Here is a 21,855-nt window from a genome sequence, read left to right on the forward strand (position 1 = left end):
GAAAAGTCATTTAACTATTTTGAAACTTATTTCTTATCTATTTTGCACTTTAGTCTTGGTATTCTAACGGCGTGTCCACCAACAATGTTTTATATTATGCGTGTGTAAAAACAAAGTGTTCATACGGAGTTCTGAACATGGTGGAACATGTACAAAACATGTGTGTGAAAATGTCAGTTTCCATCAAAACATATGTCATAAACACAACCTGTTCTGTGACATGTATTTTTTGTAGAAATGCGATATTACGATATGGGTTAACCGAATACTAAATAACACTAGTACCTAATTTCTTCTTATCACAGTTCCTCACAACTCAATAACCGTGCGCAATGCGTGTACGCACTTGACCACATTACCTAATGTATTTTACAGAATGTATTTGTCATGTTTATGTAGTGACTGTTAGCTGTTATTTATACGTATCTAATCACACATAAGTAGACAGGACTATACAAATTAGTATCTTGTACCACTATAGTGCAGTTTGTTGCATATTTATCACGTTATCGATTTTATTGTTACTAATGTATTCAATATATACTATAGATTAATCGAACAGTCCTTGCCCTTTGCAATTTTTGACAGCTTAATGAAATTGTACAATAACAATTGAGGTGCATGATCCGAATAATATGGAATGTATGTTATATATTGCATATAGAATATATTGATATTAATGTTGTTTATCGTCACTGAAAGGTGTAAAATAAAGGCCCAATCAAAATAGAAGTAAGAAGTTATGATAATTAGATTCAAGTAGTAGTCGGATGTAGTACAACTGCATCCGAACTTAATATGCCCAGTGTACTTATGGACTCTTATATTTGTCAGATTTCTATCTATTCGAAATAAATGTGAAAACAACTTATTGTTGAAACAAAAAATAATGTTATGGATACATCTCTCACTAGAAGTCACTCTTTGAATGGATTTTTAAATTTTCTTTTTTTGGTACGATTTCCCGTCGACTTCTACAACGTCTTGTGAATTATGATTATGATGTTCCTAATGTATTCCTATTTTTTCACTACGTGGAGGTACTCAAGTTTCAAACATTATTTTTCATCATCCCACAATTGGGTACTGCTGGACATAGACCTCTTCAGGGAACTATACTGTATACTATCCTCAGTCCTTCAGTTATTATACGCAACTATACTCATCCATAATAAACAATTAAATAAACTAATAGAAAACACAACTTCAATAAAATTTCTTATAATATTAATTACCCTTATCAGTGCCTATAGATGACATGTCATGATTCAAAATTGTTAAACTTCCAAACAATTGACTTTTTAATAAACGCGGCATTATTGTTATATCTAATATCATTGTTATCATAGATCATGTGTTGAAGAGGTTTGTAGCACTCTATAGTATAAATAATTATCACTGTAACAAAATTTGCACAGGTAAGTTGACTGTTACTATATATATATATATATACAAACTATCATTGTTTGTGACAACTCAAAAACGTATATTAATTTTAATCTGTAATGGTATAAATGTACCTAAGTGTTGCTTTTACTAGAAAATGAAATTGAAAGTTAGCCTTTAGCCTGTCTGCTGGGATTTAGCTAGATGTATTCAATAATATACTTAAACACACATTAGTACTGTTTTATTTCAAAACGACTTTGTGAAAATTATACCCTTGTTAACTATTACTACATGCCTACATTGTTGAAGTAGACATATGACATGTTATACTTGTTTCTATCAAGCGTTAAGTCAAGCGGTAAATTTTATAGTGCTCGTCTTTATTTCACGTCTGTGAGGCTAATTGTTCTAGTCACAGAATTCTAGACCATTGAGTGGAATATGTTATAATTATTTTCTAATCTTTTCATTGTTACTCGATAAAATATATTTGAAAAACATCCCCCTTATTTATAAAAACTAAAACCGCCTACTAACGCATTTTAACTATTCATAGTGTTTTGCCACTTTCTCTCAAGTTAAGAATATAGCTGAGAAAAAAGGACAAAACACTTCCATAGCTGAAATAGATTTATTACACTTGAAGTTTGTGTGAATATGGGGGACAATCATTGTAATATGATGGCATAATCTCAGCACAATGGTGATCTATTTAGAGTTATAGGTAATTGATATTCTGATGTATAAACACATAAGAGATACTATGAATTAAAGAATGAAGATAACTAACGACGGTTTCGCATACAAGGTTATAGAGACGGATTTAATTTTAGGGCTCGCCACAAAGTTTAAACTAGATACACTAAACTCAAGGCAGTATGACTGTCTGTTTAAGTCAATTCAATAATAAAATATTATGAGAAATGCATATATTAATTTATATATTAATATTTAATCCTTACTTGTGAAAATTCTCGAAGGACACTCAATTATTTATAAACACTTTAATTACTACGATAATAAACTCGCGAAAGAGATAGGTAATCCCTATTTTGGGAGTTATGATTATATCTACAAGATGTGAATGATATAAAGTCGTTTTTGTGAACACCTTAGTCTCAACTTTTTTAGGCGCCAAGCAGCTTTTGGCTGTATTTCAGTTGTAGGTTGCGATTAGATAGTAAAATTATAAGGATGAAAATCTTCGTCCTCTGGAATGGTAATGTATAAATGGTACATGAATGCCGGCCATAGTCCTATTCATGTATATAGGCGACGGTTACCATTTACCATTAGGCCGGCGCCAGTAAGTTTGATTTTCTAATTACATACATAAAAGGAATACTAACAAAAACATATTATATGTTCGATAGAATTACACTTACATTGCTATAGTAAAATTATTCAAAAATATTTGTAGCAGTCTTATAAGTTGATATTAAAAGTACGAAATTATTGCCTAATTATGTAACTGATGTACGTGTATACGGAACCGTTGCTATGAAATTAAGACTTAGTATTCGTATGCGCAATGACCGTAATGGTCACAGGTTCGATGTATGGTTGCTTTAATGTTCCCCAATGCCTTTTCGACCTGCAATAAAATTTCTAAAATAGAAACTGTATTTTTACTGTTTTCTCCCTTTTATTTGTATGCAGATTCAGGTTAGATTTACTACACTATTTATTGCAGACTATATAATGGTGATCTAGGGTAGTGTTACTCTCAGGCATATTGTTGATTGCCATTCTAGGAACTGCAATAGGTTATATATTGCTCGTGTCGCCGTCGGAGCCATTTCGCATATACCTTCAAGCCCGGAAGGTATATGCGAAACTCCCAGCTCCGGCAAAGTTTTTTAGTGAGTAAAAATCTCACAAACCACCCCGCCATCCCTCCGGCGGGGTTACAGATTTTTGAAGATTTTCCACACGTTATAAATTTTTATTGCTCCTGGACATAAATCATATGGCGCTAGTAAGTGACTATTAAGTGAGCCGTATAATCTCTTACCTTGTAGTATAAAATAAATTATACGTACCTAACCCTTCGGACTATAAGGATAGTTTAAATAAACTTAATATCTAAGGGTAGCTTAGAGACAAAAATTAAGATTATAAATTAGTTATGCCAAAAATTATAGTAATATGTTATGCCGAATTTATTAAAAATTTGCTATTTATTTTTATATAACTGAATGGCAAATAAGCTGGTGGCCCGCCTGATGGTAAGTGATAATGATCACTCTTGGGGGGAAAGGGACTGTTAGTAATGTGGACTCATGGCCCCATTGCTAGCAATGTACCAAGTCAGGTTGACCTCCACGCGTTTCCTCCTGGAAACCATCGTTTTAAATGATCCAGATGAATTTATCATGATAGGCTAACTGACCTAATCTCATTCTCATCTTATCATCTTCCACTGGTGCCCCGCCAGCGTAAACCGTTAGCGCCGGCGTGTGCACCATTTCATTATCATATATAAAAAAAATGGTCACTCTTCGGGGGGAATGGAATTGTTAGTAATGTGAACGACATGTATTAAACCCATTGCTAGCAATGTATCATGTAAGGTTGTCCATTCGGTTCCCTCTGGAAACCGGAGGGAATCTAATACTGGTGAATTAGTTACGATGTGCTAACTGACCTGACCTCGTGTTCATCTTATTATTCCCCACTGATGCCTGCGGCCACAATTATCATCAATTAATAATAATAGTTTTAATAGTTCCTTAATAATAAATAAATATAAAACTAAAGTGTTATAATGTTAGATCATATAATTTGAGTATAGTTCAGGTTGAGCGTTTTAGATATATTTTTGTAGCGTCTTTAGTCAAATGAGACTCCTATGAGAGAGAAGAGCCTGACAGACGTGTTTGAAATATAGTGAATATTTTACATGAAAATATGCGTTCAGACCAGGCGCAAAATTAACATGAATTAAAAAAACATATAGCTTATATCAATTAGTTTATTAATCTAAATTAATAATGTTACAACATAATTGTAATATTTATAATAATATAATTACATCATATTAAGTTACTAAATGCATCTTGATGCAAATACTAGTAATAGTTATATATACATAAATTCGTAGACGTCAGTAGATATTATGACATGTTATCACATATATGACAATAAATACGAATACATAATCCATCCACAACAATAAAGTATACGAATTAATAATACACAGGCTTACTCAACACTTATTACTTAAACATTATACATTCAATTCGTTAACAGTGAACATTTGTATTAGGAGCCTATTACACCATGATATAACATAATAAATGTATATGTATAACATACAGATATAAATAGAATACAGAAACTACGTTTTTTTATTTAATAGATATGATATCCATATATTGTATACATGTAGGTTCGACATAACAAAAAATATTTTAATAATAATCTATTTATTCGGTTTAGTTTTGTTTTTAGAAGTAGTAGTGTCACAGTGCGCTCAGGTACAAAATAAAACACAGTATATACGAAATTAAATTACAAAAAGAGGTGTTATTGTATAAGAAATTTTTACAGGTAACCTGATTTTTATTTTCAGCTTGTACTATTGTATTAAAAAAATATATTATTATAATGAATTTAAAAAAATGTAACTGGAATGACGATAGAACTGACGGTTCACCACAGCATATAAATCTAGCTGCTGAGCGTCAGAACTGGTTAAAACAGTGGTATTATTCACTTTGACTAATAACTATTTATTTATGAAGCTTCTACGAATGTCCTTATTTTTCGTTTGTTATAATAAAGATAGTGCTTTGTCATTTGTGACTTGTGTTATGAGATTAATTAATATTTTATTAAATAGTACGGCATATTAAATATTACAGATTTTGATAATGTACTTTATCTTACAATATTACTTTTGTATTGTTGATAAATCTCATTAAACATATCTCTACAATTCAATTTAACTTTCATCTTAGAACACAGTAAGAATACTCCCGATAATTTCCTATGCAAGGAGTATATCTCTTCTGGGGGTGGACAGAGGCGATGCGTCAATATGGTAGGTACCAAAGCTTGTATCCGTCTCGTTGTTCTTTGTGTGCCAAAGTCGAATTCTCCTGTACCTTCACTAGTGAATACTTCACCCATTATCATGACGGTATCTATATGGGTCTCCTCCATGATCTGGAATTAAACATGATGCTTTATTAATAAAAAACCGATAAGGAAATAAACTTTTTATAATTAATGAAAATATTAACAATACATTAAAAATAATAACCTGCAACTTATCTGCTTTTTTATATAAGGTATATTTGTGTCCATCTGTTGTGACATAATTTAAACTAGAGATGTCTAATTAAATTGAAATCCATCAGATCTTTAGTTGTAAAAAGGTAATAGGAAAGAAACACTTTTGCATTTATAATATTGGGTTGTAACATAAGTTCGTTCGGTATTTTCCAAGTGGTTTATTAAAAAAAAACAATAGGTTAATCAATTATGTTTTCCTGTTACTATTTCAACTTCATTCCACCTCTCAACAAATTTGTTGATCCCGTTTGTCAAAAAGTGGTTGAGCCAATTTTTGAGGTGTTCTTCATGCATGCATGTTCGGGAGTACGGCGGGATCCGAAGAACCTCCCATTCGAGGTCTTGGATGGCTGCTTTGACGACTTGCTCAACATGGGACTTAGCGTTGTCGTGGAGCAGGATGATTTGGCCTTGTCGATTGGGTCTTTTTGGACGAATAGCCTCATTTCACGCGGTGTAATTGAGCAATATAGAGCTTCCTGTTGCCGATGGAATTCTTTCAGACAATTCCCAGTGCACCATGCATACCCGGTCCCAGTAAACGCAGATTATGTTCTTTTTTGGGTGCAGTTTCTGCTTGACTCTCGGATTCCGCGGATCTTCTGAAGCCACCCACTCTTTTCTTTGCTTCATATTGACGTACCATTGAGGCACCATTTTGCCGTGACGATTTGGTACAAAAAACACTGTTCATAACCGCGTGTTGCACGATGGCGGGCTAGATGTTGAGCAGCAATTTTCGAATGAATTCGTTAAGATCGTGACGGACTCAAGCTTTTAGATAAAGCCTATTGATTGAAGGTTGCGGAAGGTGTCAAAGCACTGGTGTCTATTGTTAGTCAATTATCGCGATGTTTGGTGACCGTGTTCCATCCAAAGTGCCTTCAGATGTTCTTTTTCGAATTCTGCAGTTCCCCCGTTGCGAAGCGTGTTCTCGAGCTCATGGTAGCTCTTTTTAAACTTTGCAAACCATGCTTGTGCTACGCGTTCAGCTATGATACCTTCTCTATACACGTTGATATGTCCCGAGCGATTTCAGATACTTTTTAACCGCGATTATAAGTGATAAAAAGCCGGTGTCGAAAATGCTGATTTTTGGATAGTTCATTTCGGAGACATAAAAATAATAAAAAATTATATTATCAAAAAAAAACTAAAAACACAGTTTTATAGAGCAAACAGAACTGTATTAAGTGAATATATACACTTTATATGAATTTGTACAAATCGTTGTAAATAAAAATAATAAATAAAACCGAACGAAATTATGTTACAAACTCAATATAAATATACATAAATAAGAAAATAATTGTATTTAATCGTTTTAATTGTATGTAAGGTGTCGTCTAATTTTTTAGGCAATATTACAGGTCAATTGGTTAAAATTGAAAAAAACCTGAACTAACATACGAGTATAATACAAGTATGTGACTTTTGTTTTTTGTTTGACACAAAATCAAACATCCATAATAACATTATTTACTAACGGAGAATTATGGGCCTATGTCCTTCTCCATTCCGAAAACTACTTATGTACCAAGTAATACGTAGCATTTGTAATAATGAAGTCGCCCCTGCTTCATCCTACTGCTTTTGTAATTGCAATTATGAAAGACTTCTCAATTTTATTTATTAAAAAAGTTTTCTTTCTTCTTATAAAAACTAGGTTTTACTATTTATAATACTAGAAGAAATGATAATTATAAGTTAAACCATGAAAGCCTAACAATTGTTAAAAGTAAACTTACTTTTGGGGTTTATAATCATTGTTGGCATAAATTTTGCGTAACCGAAATTCAAATAACTAAAATTTTATATATTATGTACTTTTCATTTTCGTATTTCATGTCCTTATAAGAAATATATTTTTACATAGAATAATATAATAAGTTACATACCTTTGACTCATAACCAGTAAGGAACTTCATTTCACGTGATTTCCGCAAGATGGCGTCACGATCGCCGTCAGATGCTGCTTTGATGATCTCAATGTATTGATCCATGAACTCTTTTGAATATTCTCGTGTGGCGCCAAAATCAAGAAGGATTACCTAAATTTAAATTTATACTAAATCTTTGTATAACTCCCAATAAAAAAATATGCGTTTGTTTAAACATATTTGAGATAACCTTCAGCTCATCGGTGAAGATTACCTCAAACTTGTTTTAAATAGGTTCGCCTTACCTGTTTGCTATTAGTATTATAAAAGAAATTCGCCCAGTTAGGATCAGTCTGCATGCACCGCAGCACAAACATCTCTCGAAGGCAAAGTTTCATAATTTTGGAAGAAATGTCCACTCGAGTCTCCATTGGCGCATCGAACAACTTGTCCAGTGGCATACCGTCAATCAGTTCCGTTGTGATCACTTCAGCAGCGCAGAGGTTGTCTATAAATAACGTAACAAAAATGAATTATTGCGCATTGTAAATGTATGATTAATTTATTAATGTAAAATTGTTTTACACAGAAGCTGCCTTTTTGCTAAAATCTATTTCATCATGTAATAGTAAGACAACTAACGATGTATGTAAACTTATATATATATAGAAATAAACGTACTTCACTCTTTATTCTTTATTTTTATTTTTTAATAACATTACATAGTATTTTAGCTCAGCGAAACCTGAATTTGATGTTGTTATAATTACAATAACAGAATAAGTTTCATGGTTAAAGGCTCTTTATGGCAATTCTATATAAATATTTAATGAAAGTAAAATCCATTAAAAAGTTACCAATGACATCCGGAACAAAGTATTCAGGGTATGGTGCTAAAAGCCGTTTGAACTTCCTCGTGCATTCAGCTTCGCGAATGTAGTCCACCTCCCATGCTAATTCTTTCTTTGCAACCTCTACTATGTTATCAATGAACATGCCTTTAGGAAATATATTCCATACCTAAAAAATAACAATAATAGAGTTGTTTGACATGAGTTTCTTATAAGATTTCACAATATTAAACTACTACATAAATATAAGCCAAATAGAGAAAGCATGCAATATGATCGCAAAATTACTAATAATATATAATTTTTTTTACAATAAACACATCTCATGTCGCTTACCTTCATGACTCCAACTAGATTGTCAATGTCACTGTTGATTCCCATCGCTACACCTGGATACTGTACTTTTATAGCCACTTCTTGCCCATTATGTAATACAGCTAGATGCACTTGACCTGGTTACACACACAAGTAAATAAAGATTTCAATGTCTTACAGCATATATTTGGACAAATTTACAGAAAAATATATAAATAAATACCTATACTGGCAGCAGCAAAGGGTTTGTCCTCAAAATGCATGACCTTGCTCCTCCAGTCACTTCCTAATTGTGAAGCCATGACTTTTTCTACCTGCCATGACGGCATGAAGTCTGCAGATTGACGAACCCGCTCAAATATACGCTGTAGCTCTGGGGACATCATTGTGTCATCTTGGATACTGAGGAGTTGCCCTAACTTTAATGCAGCACCTGAAGCAAAATATAGTACAGTCAGTCACACCGGCGCGGAGTATGGACGTGTCATATCGGTGGGCGAATGGATATGTAGTGATGCAATAGAATGGTAAAAAACAATGCCAAAATCAATAGTCTAATTGAAATGGAGTTCCTAGATCCCTAAGTTATTTTTTTATACTTGGAGTAAATCCTCTGGAGTACTGCAAGTCCTAAATCCTGCCTCGCCTATTTCACATGGAAAGCAGCTTGCTATAAACTGCAAATTGTGTTTCAGTTGGAGAGTGAGATATGGTAACAAATGCAGAGTTCAGAGGCACATCTTAGAGAGAATATGATCTCCATGGTACAGTTCACATATGTAGATGACTCCTGCTAATTGCCATCAGGTACGCCATTAGTATATTGGCTATTTATCCTCATTTTAAATATTCGGTTTAAAAAGTTAGTCAATAAAATATAAACAAACCTCTAACTTTGCACAGAGTATCAACAATCCGTTCAGCATTAGCAGGTGACAAGAAAGCGTTAGCGGAATCCTCCACCCGTCCGGTAACTGACTGAAAAGTGTTTCTCGCATACTGTGCTACTGTGCCCACTCCAAGTCCAGCAGCCAGAGAACCAAATGATATCATGCGACCAATACGTGAAGATGGCACAACACGGGCTTTCGAGTTCTCACTCAACTGTAATCAATTCAACATCATACATAAACTACCTTTCTGTGATTTCATTCTAACTGTTTTGTTTCTAAGTCAATTGGAGTAAAAAACACCAAATTTTTAAATTTAAATAATTTATTCAGATGGAATCTGTTGGCTTCTTATGCACATCACATTTTTTTATGTTTATCCCTATAATCTAATTCAGCTAGCTACTTTACTTAAGAAGAACAAGCCAGAAACCCAACTTATGTTAAGATTATTACAATACAATAGTGAAAACGGAGGGGGGAAAAGCGGGATTGTTAGTAATGTAGACTGATAATCTTATTGCTAGCAATGGTACATTGTCAAGTATACCTTCATGCAGTACCCCTGCAAACCATTGTGATAAATTCTTTGCGAATTTGTCGCAGCCTACGTGAAATCATCAAAACAGCAGCAAAGCTTTTCTAACATTTGAGCGCACAGGTAGACATACACTATATCTATATGTATAAATTATTATAAAGGCAACTACCAAATTGATTTATTAAATGAATAGAAGGAGACGTAACCATCAGCTAAAAAAACAGTTTGTGAGTAAACTAGTGAATATTAATAAGTAGGTACTTACAGAAACTCTTATTTTCTTTTTAGCTATTGGCTTAGGAACTGCTGATGTAGATATAGCTGCTCCAGAAGTACTTGTAGCCGCTATGTTTGATATTGATGGTGCATGAGGTTGTGATTCTAAAATGTCCCTTTCTGTCCTTAATTTGACTTTTTCAAGTGGACTTATAATCTGTTGATCAGCTGCGGTAGAATTCATTTTGATATCTTCAACTTTATTTAAGGTCTCAAATGTTTTATTAAACTCTCTATTTAGCTCTTCAATCTCGTCTCTCAATTGGGCATCCATATCAGCTCTCTTTTCTAAATCAGACTCAACATTAGGCACATGCATAGTGGCATACTGCCTAAAGCCATGTGCAACAACCAAAGCACGTTCCAAATATTCTTTTAGAGTGTCAGGAGTTGGTTTGTAAGCTGTGAGTGTGTTAGTTGGGCATGTTTGTATGAGAGTTTTTAGGGTAGAGTTATTCCAGATTAATTTAGAATTCTCTTGCTGGACCTTAAGGCCTGCCTCCACCACAAGCCGCAGACCTCTCCATACACCTATCAAGTCATTAATGTGTGACATACCCTGCAATATATTAGTGTGGTTATTTACATATTATATAGTTATAGTAATAAAAATACAATAATTAAATTAATTTGTTGGCATATGTTTCCAATAATACAAAATCCATATTACGGCAAGCCCTTATTTATTGATTACAGTAAAGTAATTAATAATTTTAATCATTGTCAAAGCTACAGAATATGGTTTATGGTGAGATTATAGTGTTTACAGTTTATGGTGACACCTGATCACATACATGTTATTTAGTACAGTATAGAATAGTTTATATTCTAATAAATTCACTATAATATAAGCACTTTTCAGATGCAGATTTATCAATAAGTATAGGCAAGGTTCTCTGTTGATCATTAATATTGACCGACTTTATCCAATATACACAAGTGCTAATTTATTCATTTAGAATTTACTTCATCACATTTACTAAAGCAGAGGATAGTTAGAGACACTCTCTACTCTCTACTTGTACAGAATAGTACAAGTTCTGTAGAAAGCATTTTGGTCAATTTGCTATGAATTTGCTTGGGATGACCAATTTTAAATTTGGAACCAAAACAAATATTATTGGTCTAAAATAAAATGTATGTAGATAATTTTATTACAAATGCATCTATTACACTACTAAACTCAAACTGCCATATTCAAATATACCAGGGATTTTAGGGAGTTCCATAACCAAAACAATCGGATATCCAATATAAAAAAATATTTGGCACCTCAACCTAATCCTAAATAAAAGTTTCAGATAATATCGGAAAGGGACGGAGCAAATTGAGACAGATTGTAATTCTTACCAATGAAAAATATATTATTGTCCATTTGTATTTTATATTAAAAAATTAATAACCATAACCAAAATTATCCGAAACTAACGGATGATCAGAAATAATTTCATATATGTATTCATATCCAGTATAACAATCATTCTTATATCCGAAACCTATTCACATCAATAAAATATTCTTAACTATACCTTTGCCCTATGGTTTTTCTTTTTTTTTGATGATCATGTAAATGTATAATAATATTATTATTGGTTGTTTATATTATGCATATATTATTTTTGTAGTAATATGTGATATATGAGGAACACCTCTTCTAGCATTCTATTTACAAATTATTAAGTTATTCTATGACTCAATAAGCGCAGGTAAGTCTGTCTGGTGAGTGTACAAGGTTATTTTGTAGAGTTATTGCATAACATAACGGAACTACTGCTTTATAGATTAAAATTAATAACAAACGCTAGTTATAATAAGTAATTACTATATTAAACTCTATATGCATTATATTTATTATATGTTAATAACTATTAGAATTAATAGATAAGAGTATAAGAAAAACAACTTTATAAAAACATGTGTTACGATTTATTTAGAAAGCTAAAAATATAAAATTACTTACTAGTGAATATGTTTAGTAAAGAAATATTTGCTTTATTTTATAAAATTATATATTTATTTATTACGGAAGGATTATAATAAATTTATACCTTTTATAATAAAAATTGTAAAATTTAGTTTCGACTTCTCTGACATAAGCACAGATCAAATGGACTCTTATATGTCATTTTAAATGTCAATCCATTTTCAGTCTGTCATTATGATATCAATACTATGTCACTAAGGTCTCAATCCAAATTTGAATTTGAACATTTTGAGAAGTGCACGAAGCGCATGCATTATTTAATCGATTGTAATTATCAAGAGAATAACCTCTAGATATTGTATAACCTACAGTATACAGATAACATCTCTACTGGAACAGTCTTATAAAAATAACAATACGATTGATACTTGTACTACCAATTAATGCTACTGTTGTAAAATATTAAAACTATTTTAAAAACACATTTGTTATAAAATTATAGTCATTTTTATTACTAAACTATTAGCACACGATATTAATAATAAAACGATTTCTATAGTTCTGTGATGAAATATTTATTCATGTTTATATTCTTAACACTAAACATTTGAATAATTAAAAATCCATAGCCAAAATAAGTTAAATGCTATATTATATTTCATAAAATATACTGGATTTAGACATACACATAAAATTGCTTATACCCAATGACACCAAAACATGGAAATGTGCCAATCACAAATATATTATGACTATCATTTCCGGAACATATAATGTAACTTAGGTCTACACATGCAGGAATAAATGAATTCATTATTTCTATAATAAATAAATTAACAATTTTTAGAACATATTTTTTGTAATAAATACACAAAAATTTAGTAAAAGTATATGTTGACACATCTAATATAAAAAGTAAAAACAAAAATTTACACATAATAAGAATTTTATAAGAACATTTTAATGTATAGATACAATCATAAATTAACTTTGTGTTAAAAAAGATTACTTTAGAGAGGTATGATCTGTTTGAAGTTCAAAAACATAATTTAAATAGTTAAGAAGTAATTATTTCTAGAAGTAACAAAACTATAACCAATATTACTTAAAATTAATATGTCCAGTTAAAACACTCTTAAAAAACAAGGTTCATTTAAAATGTAAGCATTATAAGTTTCAGAAAATTGTATAATTGAGGATTAATTAATATTTCTATGTGTATCATAAAATTTCATGCAGAGTAAAGTTTATAATTATTTATTATAATAAAAGTATAGTATTATGACATGTATTAAATAAGGAAGCAAGAGTACATTTATTAAATAAATTTCTAGATGACATTTTTAGGCAATCCAGCCAATATTCTCAGTTTGTTGAATATATATCCGACATCAGTGACAAATATCATAATTTAAAAAAGTTGTCATATACATTATCCATTCACCCGTTTTTTATTCTTACCCAATAACTACCAAATTAAAAATACACTAACCGTAAAGTTTTCCAATTGTATATAATATTGGAGACCAATAAAGAATACAATAATATAGCTATCTTAAAAGGTATGCACAGAGCAAAATAAATAAAATAAGGAATATGGTTTAAAAATGTAAATGCAAATAACATGTAATTAAGTAAATGCATAATAGTAATAAAGACATAATGAGCATAAAACTACACTTTATGTAGTTCTTTTCAAATTAAGAATTACTAATAAACATTACATTATTATAAATGTAAACAATCAATGATTTATGTTTCAAATAGACATACACACAGATTTATTTAATAGATTTTGTTGGCACACCTAATTAAAATAATAATAATATTTTCAATTGAAAATTGATAGTAAAAACTCCAAGTTTGTGTATAAAAAATATAGAAGGCAGTATTTTATATTTTTTTATACACGTACTTTTTTATATGTAAATATCGCTAACATTGACTTAGAAATTACAATCGCTGATTTTATTGCTCTATTCCAGAGTGATATGTAATATTGACTTAAAAAGTAAAAAATTCACACTCTGCCGTCCAGTCGAGCCCAGTAGATCAAAATCACCGAAAGCACATGCAATAAATAAACGCTCAATAATGTAAGCCAAGGATTAACACTTTTTATGTCACTAAAAATTTGGTGCAATCAATTACAAAGCTCGAACACGAGGCTGATAACACAGCCAATCTACAAATTAGACCTTATACTAGCTCTATTTATAGTGTTCATGATGTCTTCGAAGTGTTCCACCGATAAAGGAATGCAGTGAGTGGAACAAAAGTCTCGTGTGTACTTTGAAATCTGTCAACGAGAAATTTTACTGTATTATATCAGCATCAGTAAAGTTTATACTATATTTATTTTCAAAGTTAAAACTATTATGATGTAAGTGACTCCCACACAGCATTTATACTGTAGCATAACCAACCATGTTATACCGCTGATTTTCAATGTATCTACCAAACATACACAATGTACGAACCGATAGCTAGAGAAAATAGAAACATCATAATTAAACCATTTTATAAATAGATACGACAATTACTGTATAAATACATGCTCTTTATTTTATATTGAGTTGCCACCTACAGTGATTTCTGTTTTTTAAGAAGGTGAATTAGGAAGAACCAACTGCACTGAATTCAAGGTCGGAGAAGGGCATATAACAAACAGAAACAAGACTGACTTTCGTTACGACTGGAAAATAAGTTTATATTTAATTATTTTTTTTGCATATTTTGCACTGTTTCTCAAATTTTAATCAATTCACTTGATTTATAATGGTGTACCATGTGGCCGGAATAGTTCGGAAAAACAAAACCTAGCTCAGGCATTGTATACTTTATGTATCAGGGTTTTAGTACCAACTAATCTACATGGTCCATAAACAGCGTCAGGGTCAAATTTGGATAATATAAAAGAATCGCAGTGTCGTATGCATGTCTTCACAAAAAAGTCTAAGTACGTAGGTACATTTACTATATAGCATTATTAATCTATAAAAACAATTACGGTCTATCTCCAATATAGGATTTACAAAACGAATTGTTCCTTCGAAAATTACACTTACATTACGAGCATCATTACATTATCACGTGACTCCAACATGAAGACTAAGATGTCATGTCTTTTATTCTGTAATTTCACTGCCTAATAGCTCTTTATATCCGAAGTATATAAAGCAATCGGACAGTAAAATAGATGAGACTACGGTACCCGTATAGAAGTCTTTTTAGAGACAAATAATTTGAATGTACGTTCACGACATTGCATAATACTTTAGATTACACAATACTTCCGCCTGTATGTCGTGTAATTGGCCATTATTCTCCTTTGGAACAAATTGAAATTGACAGTTTTAGTAATATGCATTGCAGCTGAAACAAATCTGTTTTGTAATTCAGATCGTCGAATCCATATATTTATATTATAAATACAGATGATGAGAGATGCACATCTCTGTCTGTTTGGTACCTTTTCACGACTGAACGAATATCAATCTTTTGTCCAATACGGCCATAGGCTTATCTTTATTTATAAGAATGCAAACGAAGTCGCGGTTATTATCTATTAGTACTAAATAATATCTAAATAGTATACAGTATAGCAAATAGTATTTTTGGTGATGGTGGCATGACACTTACCAACATCAACGCCCTCCTGTCGTATTCAGAAAGCTCACTAGAGTCAACAGTTGGGCGTTTCTCTTCTAAACATTGAACATGCTTCAGGAGTGCTTTCTTCCAGGCTTCTGGCTTTATGTCGTCATTGATGGGATGCCGATGTTCGATAAGACTCATCACCAACTCGTTGCCCCGATTAGTCGATGCTATGCCAGGTCTTTTCATAAAAAAAATTAAAAATACATTGTAACTATATTTTATTTCAGTACCCGCTAATTGTTAGTAAGAGACAAGCACAACCTTCCTCACATTATTTTAAATATTATTGTTTTCGAGGTAACGGAGGCGAGTGCTAGTAATAGAATTAGTGATGCCAATGCTAGCAATGTCATCTCAGGTTGAGGTCCTCTCAGTCCACCCTGGAATCCATCATTATTTCTAGTCGTCTTAGAGTTTTAATGTGTAATGGAACTAATGAAAATATTAGTTGTTTTTGTATATACATTAAGTAGATGTGTCACGATTAGGGCTTGAATTTTACCATTCTGCTTAAAGCCCCTCGTGTTGGAACTTGTAACGTCAATGTTAGGTTTTTAATATTATGACGTCAATCGTCACTGTATTTACTGAATTACACTTTGACTAATGTCTACCGATTCTTGTTATTTGTCTTATAATATTATTATCCAATAATGCTATCATCTGCCATTGGTATCTCGCCAATATTAACTGAGATATATGAAACTAAAACTATTTTATAATTATTATTTTTATACTTGTTAGTTACTGCGTTTCAACGGTTTAATTTGATATAAATTCAAATCAATATCTTCTATCGAATGCAAAAAATATATGAAAGAAAGTTTCTGGCTAATGCGGAAAATGCTTTGCAGGTTTTCCGAAGTGAAGGGTTTCTAAAAAGATAGGAAACCCATTTCAATAACTTTATTTCAATACTGTATTTAGACGCTTCATAAGCCATCTAAATGTCTGTACATGTAAGCTTTCGATGTTCAATGTATAGTAAAATATATAATTAGATTATGAACTTGCTTAATCGTGAATGTGAAGGAATTTGGGTGATACCAAATGGTTTCACTCAACCGTAGATCGCTAGACTTTATCGATCCATCAAAAATATATTCAAGTATTTTAAGTTACGAAGAAATGCAATAACGGGTACACATAAAACACTCGTTAATAATAGCTAAAACACATACCTAAGACAGATGACTTCATCTTCAGTCCGTCTGACCAGCTGCACTGAGCCATTGTACTTTTTCAACATTTCTGCTATATTGAGGTTTACATATGAGCGTATGACTTCCTTAACTAACAGCGACCACGACGAGGGCATTACGTTCTGGGCTAGAGGTAAAAGGTCGTCGAATATTGCGTCTAGTATCTGGAAGAATACATTTTTTGTTTAAAATTAGAATATCCCGTTATTTTTAATCTGTATCAGGTTATATAATATAGTTTTCCATGAAAGCCTATAGTTGAAATTGAAGTAAATTGTTAGAATGACGTCCAAAAAGCATGTGTTAAAAATATTTCTTAATATATTTAGCATACTAAAGTAATGGACAATTTTCATCTTTTTTTGCATAAATATCACAAAAAAAACAGAACTGTCAGAAATAATTACTTACCAATCCTCTTACTGGATAGTTGATAGCAGCCCATGTGGCAGAGTATCCTCCAATACTCCAGCCGAACATGACCACATTCTCAGGTTGGAACTTCAGTTCGTTAATGGCATATTGCAATACTGCATCAATTGCATTCTGCTCTTGAGAGGGATATGGAAGACCCTGTACATAGCAATAATATTATCAATTTAATTTGAAGTGAATATGTAAAGGAATACTTGAATACTTAATAGTATCTCTGTATATTAATTTGATTTTTACTACTGTATTTTATTTTGTAATACAAAACAAATCAAACAAGATGTCAGCTTAGCATATGGTATGCGTTAACTGTAGCCTACATATATGAGCAGCAACATTAGAATGCCCACTTGCATTGCCATTCCAGAAGACTAGGATGCTGCCTCCATACCAACTATAAATCAACACAGAGTATACAAAGGAAGCTGCTTTGCGGCAGAAATAGGTGAGACACAAGGTGACGTTGACGACATTGTTCAAAGTCTATGCCGGCATGATGGCACTATGAATATTTATAGTATATGAAATACTTGCAATTACGTAATTTTAAATGTTAACACTACATATATACTTCATAGTAGATACGGTAATGCTTTTCTTAGTATATAAAATATAAATTGTCATACAGGTTGACATGAAGATCAAAATAACTATAATAACCCAGGACTATTTATATAACAGCATCTAATAGCATGTAGTCCGAAGTCAAGAAGATCTTGTGTAATAGGTACTAGGCAACTGATATAAAAGGAATAAATATATGTTTTGTAAATATGTACAGAAAACAGCTATTATATTTTACAAATAATTATTTTCTATAAATGAGGATACAACTTACTGTACTTCCAGCGAAGCCTGGATGATTCCAACCCATTGCTGAATAACCAGCTTTAATTGGCGTAGCCATGATACCAATCTCATAGAAACCAGAATTCCCTTCACAGCAAATGACCAGGTACTTGCCCTTTACCGATAGTTTACGATGGTCAACAAACATTGTATCAATGTTATTGCCATCTGCTGTCGTCAGTTTTGTGCGCTGCCCATTAAACTCTTCAACTAATTGAGTTCTGCCTTGAAATAGTGGGGTCCCTGTGACATAAAATTAAACAATATTAATGAAGTTCCTACCATGTACAAAGCAGTGACATATTCCAGTATTCTAATATTTTTAGCTATTAGATTTATTTCAGATGAGTCACAATAACAATTCCTTGCTGCTTCTCCTCGCCAACAATATTTTTTTATGATACTTATAAGAGAAGAATAACAACAAAGTGCCAGTAAACAGTTTTATCCTTCAGACCACATTTGAGAGTAATAAAATATAAATAGTGATGTATATATTATAAACCTTACAAACATACTCAAATGTATTTTATTTTCTTAATTCATACAAATAATTTTTATTTAAACATAGAAAATTATCAATATAAATAATAATACTTACAAAATAAATTGGATATTAATCCAAGTGAACCTGGATACACAAGGCGTAATCCGAACGCATGTGTAGCAATGAACGCCAACAACTGTATAGGTACCCGTTGATACAGAGGGAGATCATTATTTGCGGAAGTCAAGAACGGATGTTTCTGCAACCAGGATGGACTAAAACGACATTTAATACTATTTAACACCTTCTGTCACGAAAATTTACTTTATGTGGGATAACCAGTGACTTTTCGACTTGGATAGGTTTACAAATGTACTGATTACCAACGCTGATGGACATGAATTTAGTATTAGGGGTACAAAACTTGGCTTAGGTAGTCAACATTTAGAAACCCGTTTGAATAGGACAGGGAATTGAGGGTTTACCGGACTGACTATTTTTGTTAAATTTAATATAATCTTCAGCTCATTGCATTTGTTCTGCTATTTTATAGTATAACTCTGTCTAAGTTAATTAAGTTTATTCAGTAGCATACCTGACTTTGAATCATAAATATGTAGTAAAATCAATAAAGTGCAACAAAGTAAAAACTCCTAAAAGTTGACAGTAAATACTAAAGGTATTCTAAAAGCTAATTTAATGCATAGTCATAGTAATAATATATACATATTTAAACAGGAACACATACCTCGGTTTTGCAGGTATGTTGTATGTAGATGGCCAAGCATAAAATTCGAAATCAAACTTCCTAATCCCCTCTAAATAGGACTCCTTATCACCGGTTGGATTATTTAATGCTTTCACAAAGTCAACATATTTTTGGTTATAAACTCTGCCCATACCCCTAATCACATAGAACAATGCAAGAAGACATCCAATGCCACCGAAGAAACGGACCAAAGCTATTTTATTCTCATCTATTACAGAAAATCCTCTTTTGTAAATATACATACAAATAAATGGTGATGTATATATTGCAATGTTCACTATTGTATGTGCCTGAAAAATTAATTATATGATAAAAAATAATATTAATTCCAAGAATTACCATGACTTGAATTAGATACAGAATGTTTATTCACTTTAGGTATGAAAAGAACAAATATTATTCTATTAAATGAGACACTTTAATTATGTATCATAACTAATAGGATTCTTTTTACAGAATATCATGCCAGATTCTAATTTCCCTTTTTAATAAAAACTTAACATAATTAAATGTCTATTACATATATTGGTATATGAAACTACATATCCAATCTATTTCAAAATGCAACATATGAAGGTGTGGTCATATGTCCTTCCCATTGATGCTTTTGTATACATATTTATATGTTCTGCTCAGTTACTTTAAAGGCCTGACTAATCACCAACCACAATTACTTTATTGTTTAAAAAGAGAATGAAGTGTATATACATGTATAAATATGCTTATTATATTTAACAAAGGTTTCAGGGATAACAAAGGTTTTACTAAAAATACAGGGAACAACCTAATATGGAGTTTAACTTAAGTAATTTCTGTTAAGTTTCAATTGAGTGAATTCTTACCGAAGTAATAACTCTGTCAGCCAATTTTTCCAGTCGTAGAGGCTGGTACATATTCTAAGAAAAAAAAAAAGCTACAGATATCACAGGAAATGTAACTATTACATATTAATTTATAAATATATTCGTATTTCATAAAATTATTCGTATTTTAATCAATCAAAATGAAATCTACATAAGAACCTATTATTATACCAATATATAATGAGTATAATTCTATATTATAGTGCTCAAATTACATTTATTTAAATAAAAAATTGTTTCAATTTCATAGAAGACATAGCTAAAATAGTTTTCCCTACAGGATTCTACTAAGTGCATGTCAATTATTTTTTTCACTATCCCTACCGTAATAATATTTCTCTACCATAAGAAACATATTTAGTAATAATACCATAAGAAATATATTTGTCGATAATAGTATTTTTCATAACGTACTAAGTTTCTATAAAGTTCATAAATATACATTTTAGTGAGTTAAATGGCCGTCAATCACATCATAGTAATTACTATGATATTCGTAATATATTTATCTAGCGTATAATAAAATTTAAAACTTACATCAGGTGATCCATCCCTATAAATTTTGTATAGCCGTGGAGAAAAAAGGCATTGGAAGAACAACTTCATTCTATTTAATGTTAGAACAGGGACACTGATTAATTTGATATTGTATTAATACTGATCGTCGTGATCGGTTACGGTTTTCTGTTATTGTCTGTATATGTCTGTTCTGGTTTTGATTGTAATGGTCCCAATTACTGAAATAATAACCATAAGACAAAAGATTATTCAAAATTCATTAAAAAAAATAGGTAATGAAGTAGAGTCTGAAGAAACAATATAGAGAGCGCAGAAACTTCTCGTGATGCAATTTGTTTACTGTCAGATTTTCAGAAACTTTAACACTCTGTGACTTCCTTGACAATATCTATAGAAATGTAATATTATTATGGTCGTAGACAGAATCATTACATTTCCTACCAGTTTCGCTTTTCCTTTTAATATTGCTAAAATCTACCAAAAATTCGGTTTCAACGAAAAATACCCATCGAGTAGAATAGCTAATATTAGGATTATTAGCATAACGTTCAACAGTAGCTACTATCCAACATTATATTACTTAATTTATTAGCGTCTAAATGTCGCCTTAATATATTTGTTGTTTTTTGGCCCATTATTGCATTTAGAAGGAATTTTTCAGATTAGGTATCACTGTTTCCGGATTTTGACAGATTGACAGACCAACATA

At 31.5% G+C, this 21,855-nt stretch overlaps 2 protein-coding genes across 4 annotated transcripts; both read right to left on the minus strand.

Moving 5' to 3' along the window:
• Positions 1–4,401: 4,401 nt before the first annotated feature.
• Positions 4,402–12,532, minus strand: LOC131849195 (atypical kinase COQ8B, mitochondrial). 2 transcript variants are annotated; one of them, XM_059199204.1, is made up of 9 exons: positions 12,402–12,532; positions 10,431–10,729; positions 9,622–9,838; positions 8,958–9,167; positions 8,756–8,871; positions 8,426–8,588; positions 7,874–8,076; positions 7,587–7,739; positions 4,402–5,559 (listed from the first exon to the last, which is right to left on the minus strand). In XM_059199204.1, exons 2-9 carry the CDS (start codon positions 10,713–10,715, stop codon positions 5,272–5,274), a joined length of 1,635 nt encoding a protein of 544 aa, XP_059055187.1. In that variant the 5' UTR covers positions 10,716–10,729; positions 12,402–12,532; the 3' UTR covers positions 4,402–5,271. The 2 variants fall into 2 exon arrangements, with proteins under 2 accessions (XP_059055187.1, XP_059055185.1); XM_059199202.1 differs by having other exon boundaries at positions 10,431–11,000.
• A 692-nt stretch (positions 12,533–13,224) lies between these two features.
• LOC131849160 (phosphatidylserine lipase ABHD16A) lies at positions 13,225–21,779 on the minus strand. Of its 2 annotated transcripts, XM_059199157.1 has the most exons (10): positions 21,588–21,779; positions 21,165–21,364; positions 20,607–20,660; positions 19,744–20,054; positions 19,110–19,270; positions 18,498–18,751; positions 17,639–17,800; positions 17,207–17,391; positions 16,008–16,203; positions 13,226–14,664 (listed from the first exon to the last, which is right to left on the minus strand). In XM_059199157.1, the coding sequence occupies exons 2-10, from the start codon at positions 21,231–21,233 to the stop codon at positions 14,551–14,553; spliced, it is 1,506 nt and encodes a 501-aa protein (XP_059055140.1). In that variant the 5' UTR covers positions 21,234–21,364; positions 21,588–21,779; the 3' UTR covers positions 13,226–14,550. The 2 variants fall into 2 exon arrangements, with proteins under 2 accessions (XP_059055142.1, XP_059055140.1); XM_059199159.1 differs by lacking the exon at positions 21,588–21,779 and having other exon boundaries at positions 13,225–14,664; positions 21,165–21,239.
• Positions 21,780–21,855: the final 76 nt, after the last annotated feature.

The sequence above is a fragment of the Achroia grisella genome, unplaced genomic scaffold (genome assembly GCF_030625045.1).
Source record: "Achroia grisella isolate CSIRO2021 unplaced genomic scaffold, CSIRO_AGI_Agris_v1 utg640, whole genome shotgun sequence".
Classification (NCBI taxonomy): Eukaryota; Metazoa; Arthropoda; class Insecta; order Lepidoptera; family Pyralidae; genus Achroia; species Achroia grisella.

Excerpts from the sequence above, each read along its gene's own strand:
- LOC131849160 (XM_059199159.1), bottom strand. The coding sequence starts at position 21,233 with ATGAAGTTGTTCTTCCAATGCCTTTTTTCTCCACGGCTATACAAAATT. Across the intron at positions 17,801-18,497 it reads CAGGCTTCGCTGGAAGTACA|GGTCTTCCATATCCCTCTCA; the intron begins GTAAGTTGTATC and ends TGCTATGTACAG. Across the intron at positions 14,665-16,007 it reads ACAGGAGGGCGTTGATGTTG|ATTTCAAAGTACACACGAGA; the intron begins GTAAGTGTCATG and ends TCTCGTTGACAG.
- LOC131849195 (XM_059199202.1), bottom strand. The coding sequence starts at position 10,997 with ATGTCACACATTAATGACTTGATAGGTGTATGGAGAGGTCTGCGGCTT. Across the intron at positions 8,872-8,957 it reads CTTTGCTGCTGCCAGTATAG|GTCAAGTGCATCTAGCTGTA; the intron begins GTATTTATTTAT and ends GTGTGTAACCAG. Across the intron at positions 7,740-7,873 it reads ATAATACTAATAGCAAACAG|GTAATCCTTCTTGATTTTGG; the intron begins GTAAGGCGAACC and ends ATTTAAATTTAG.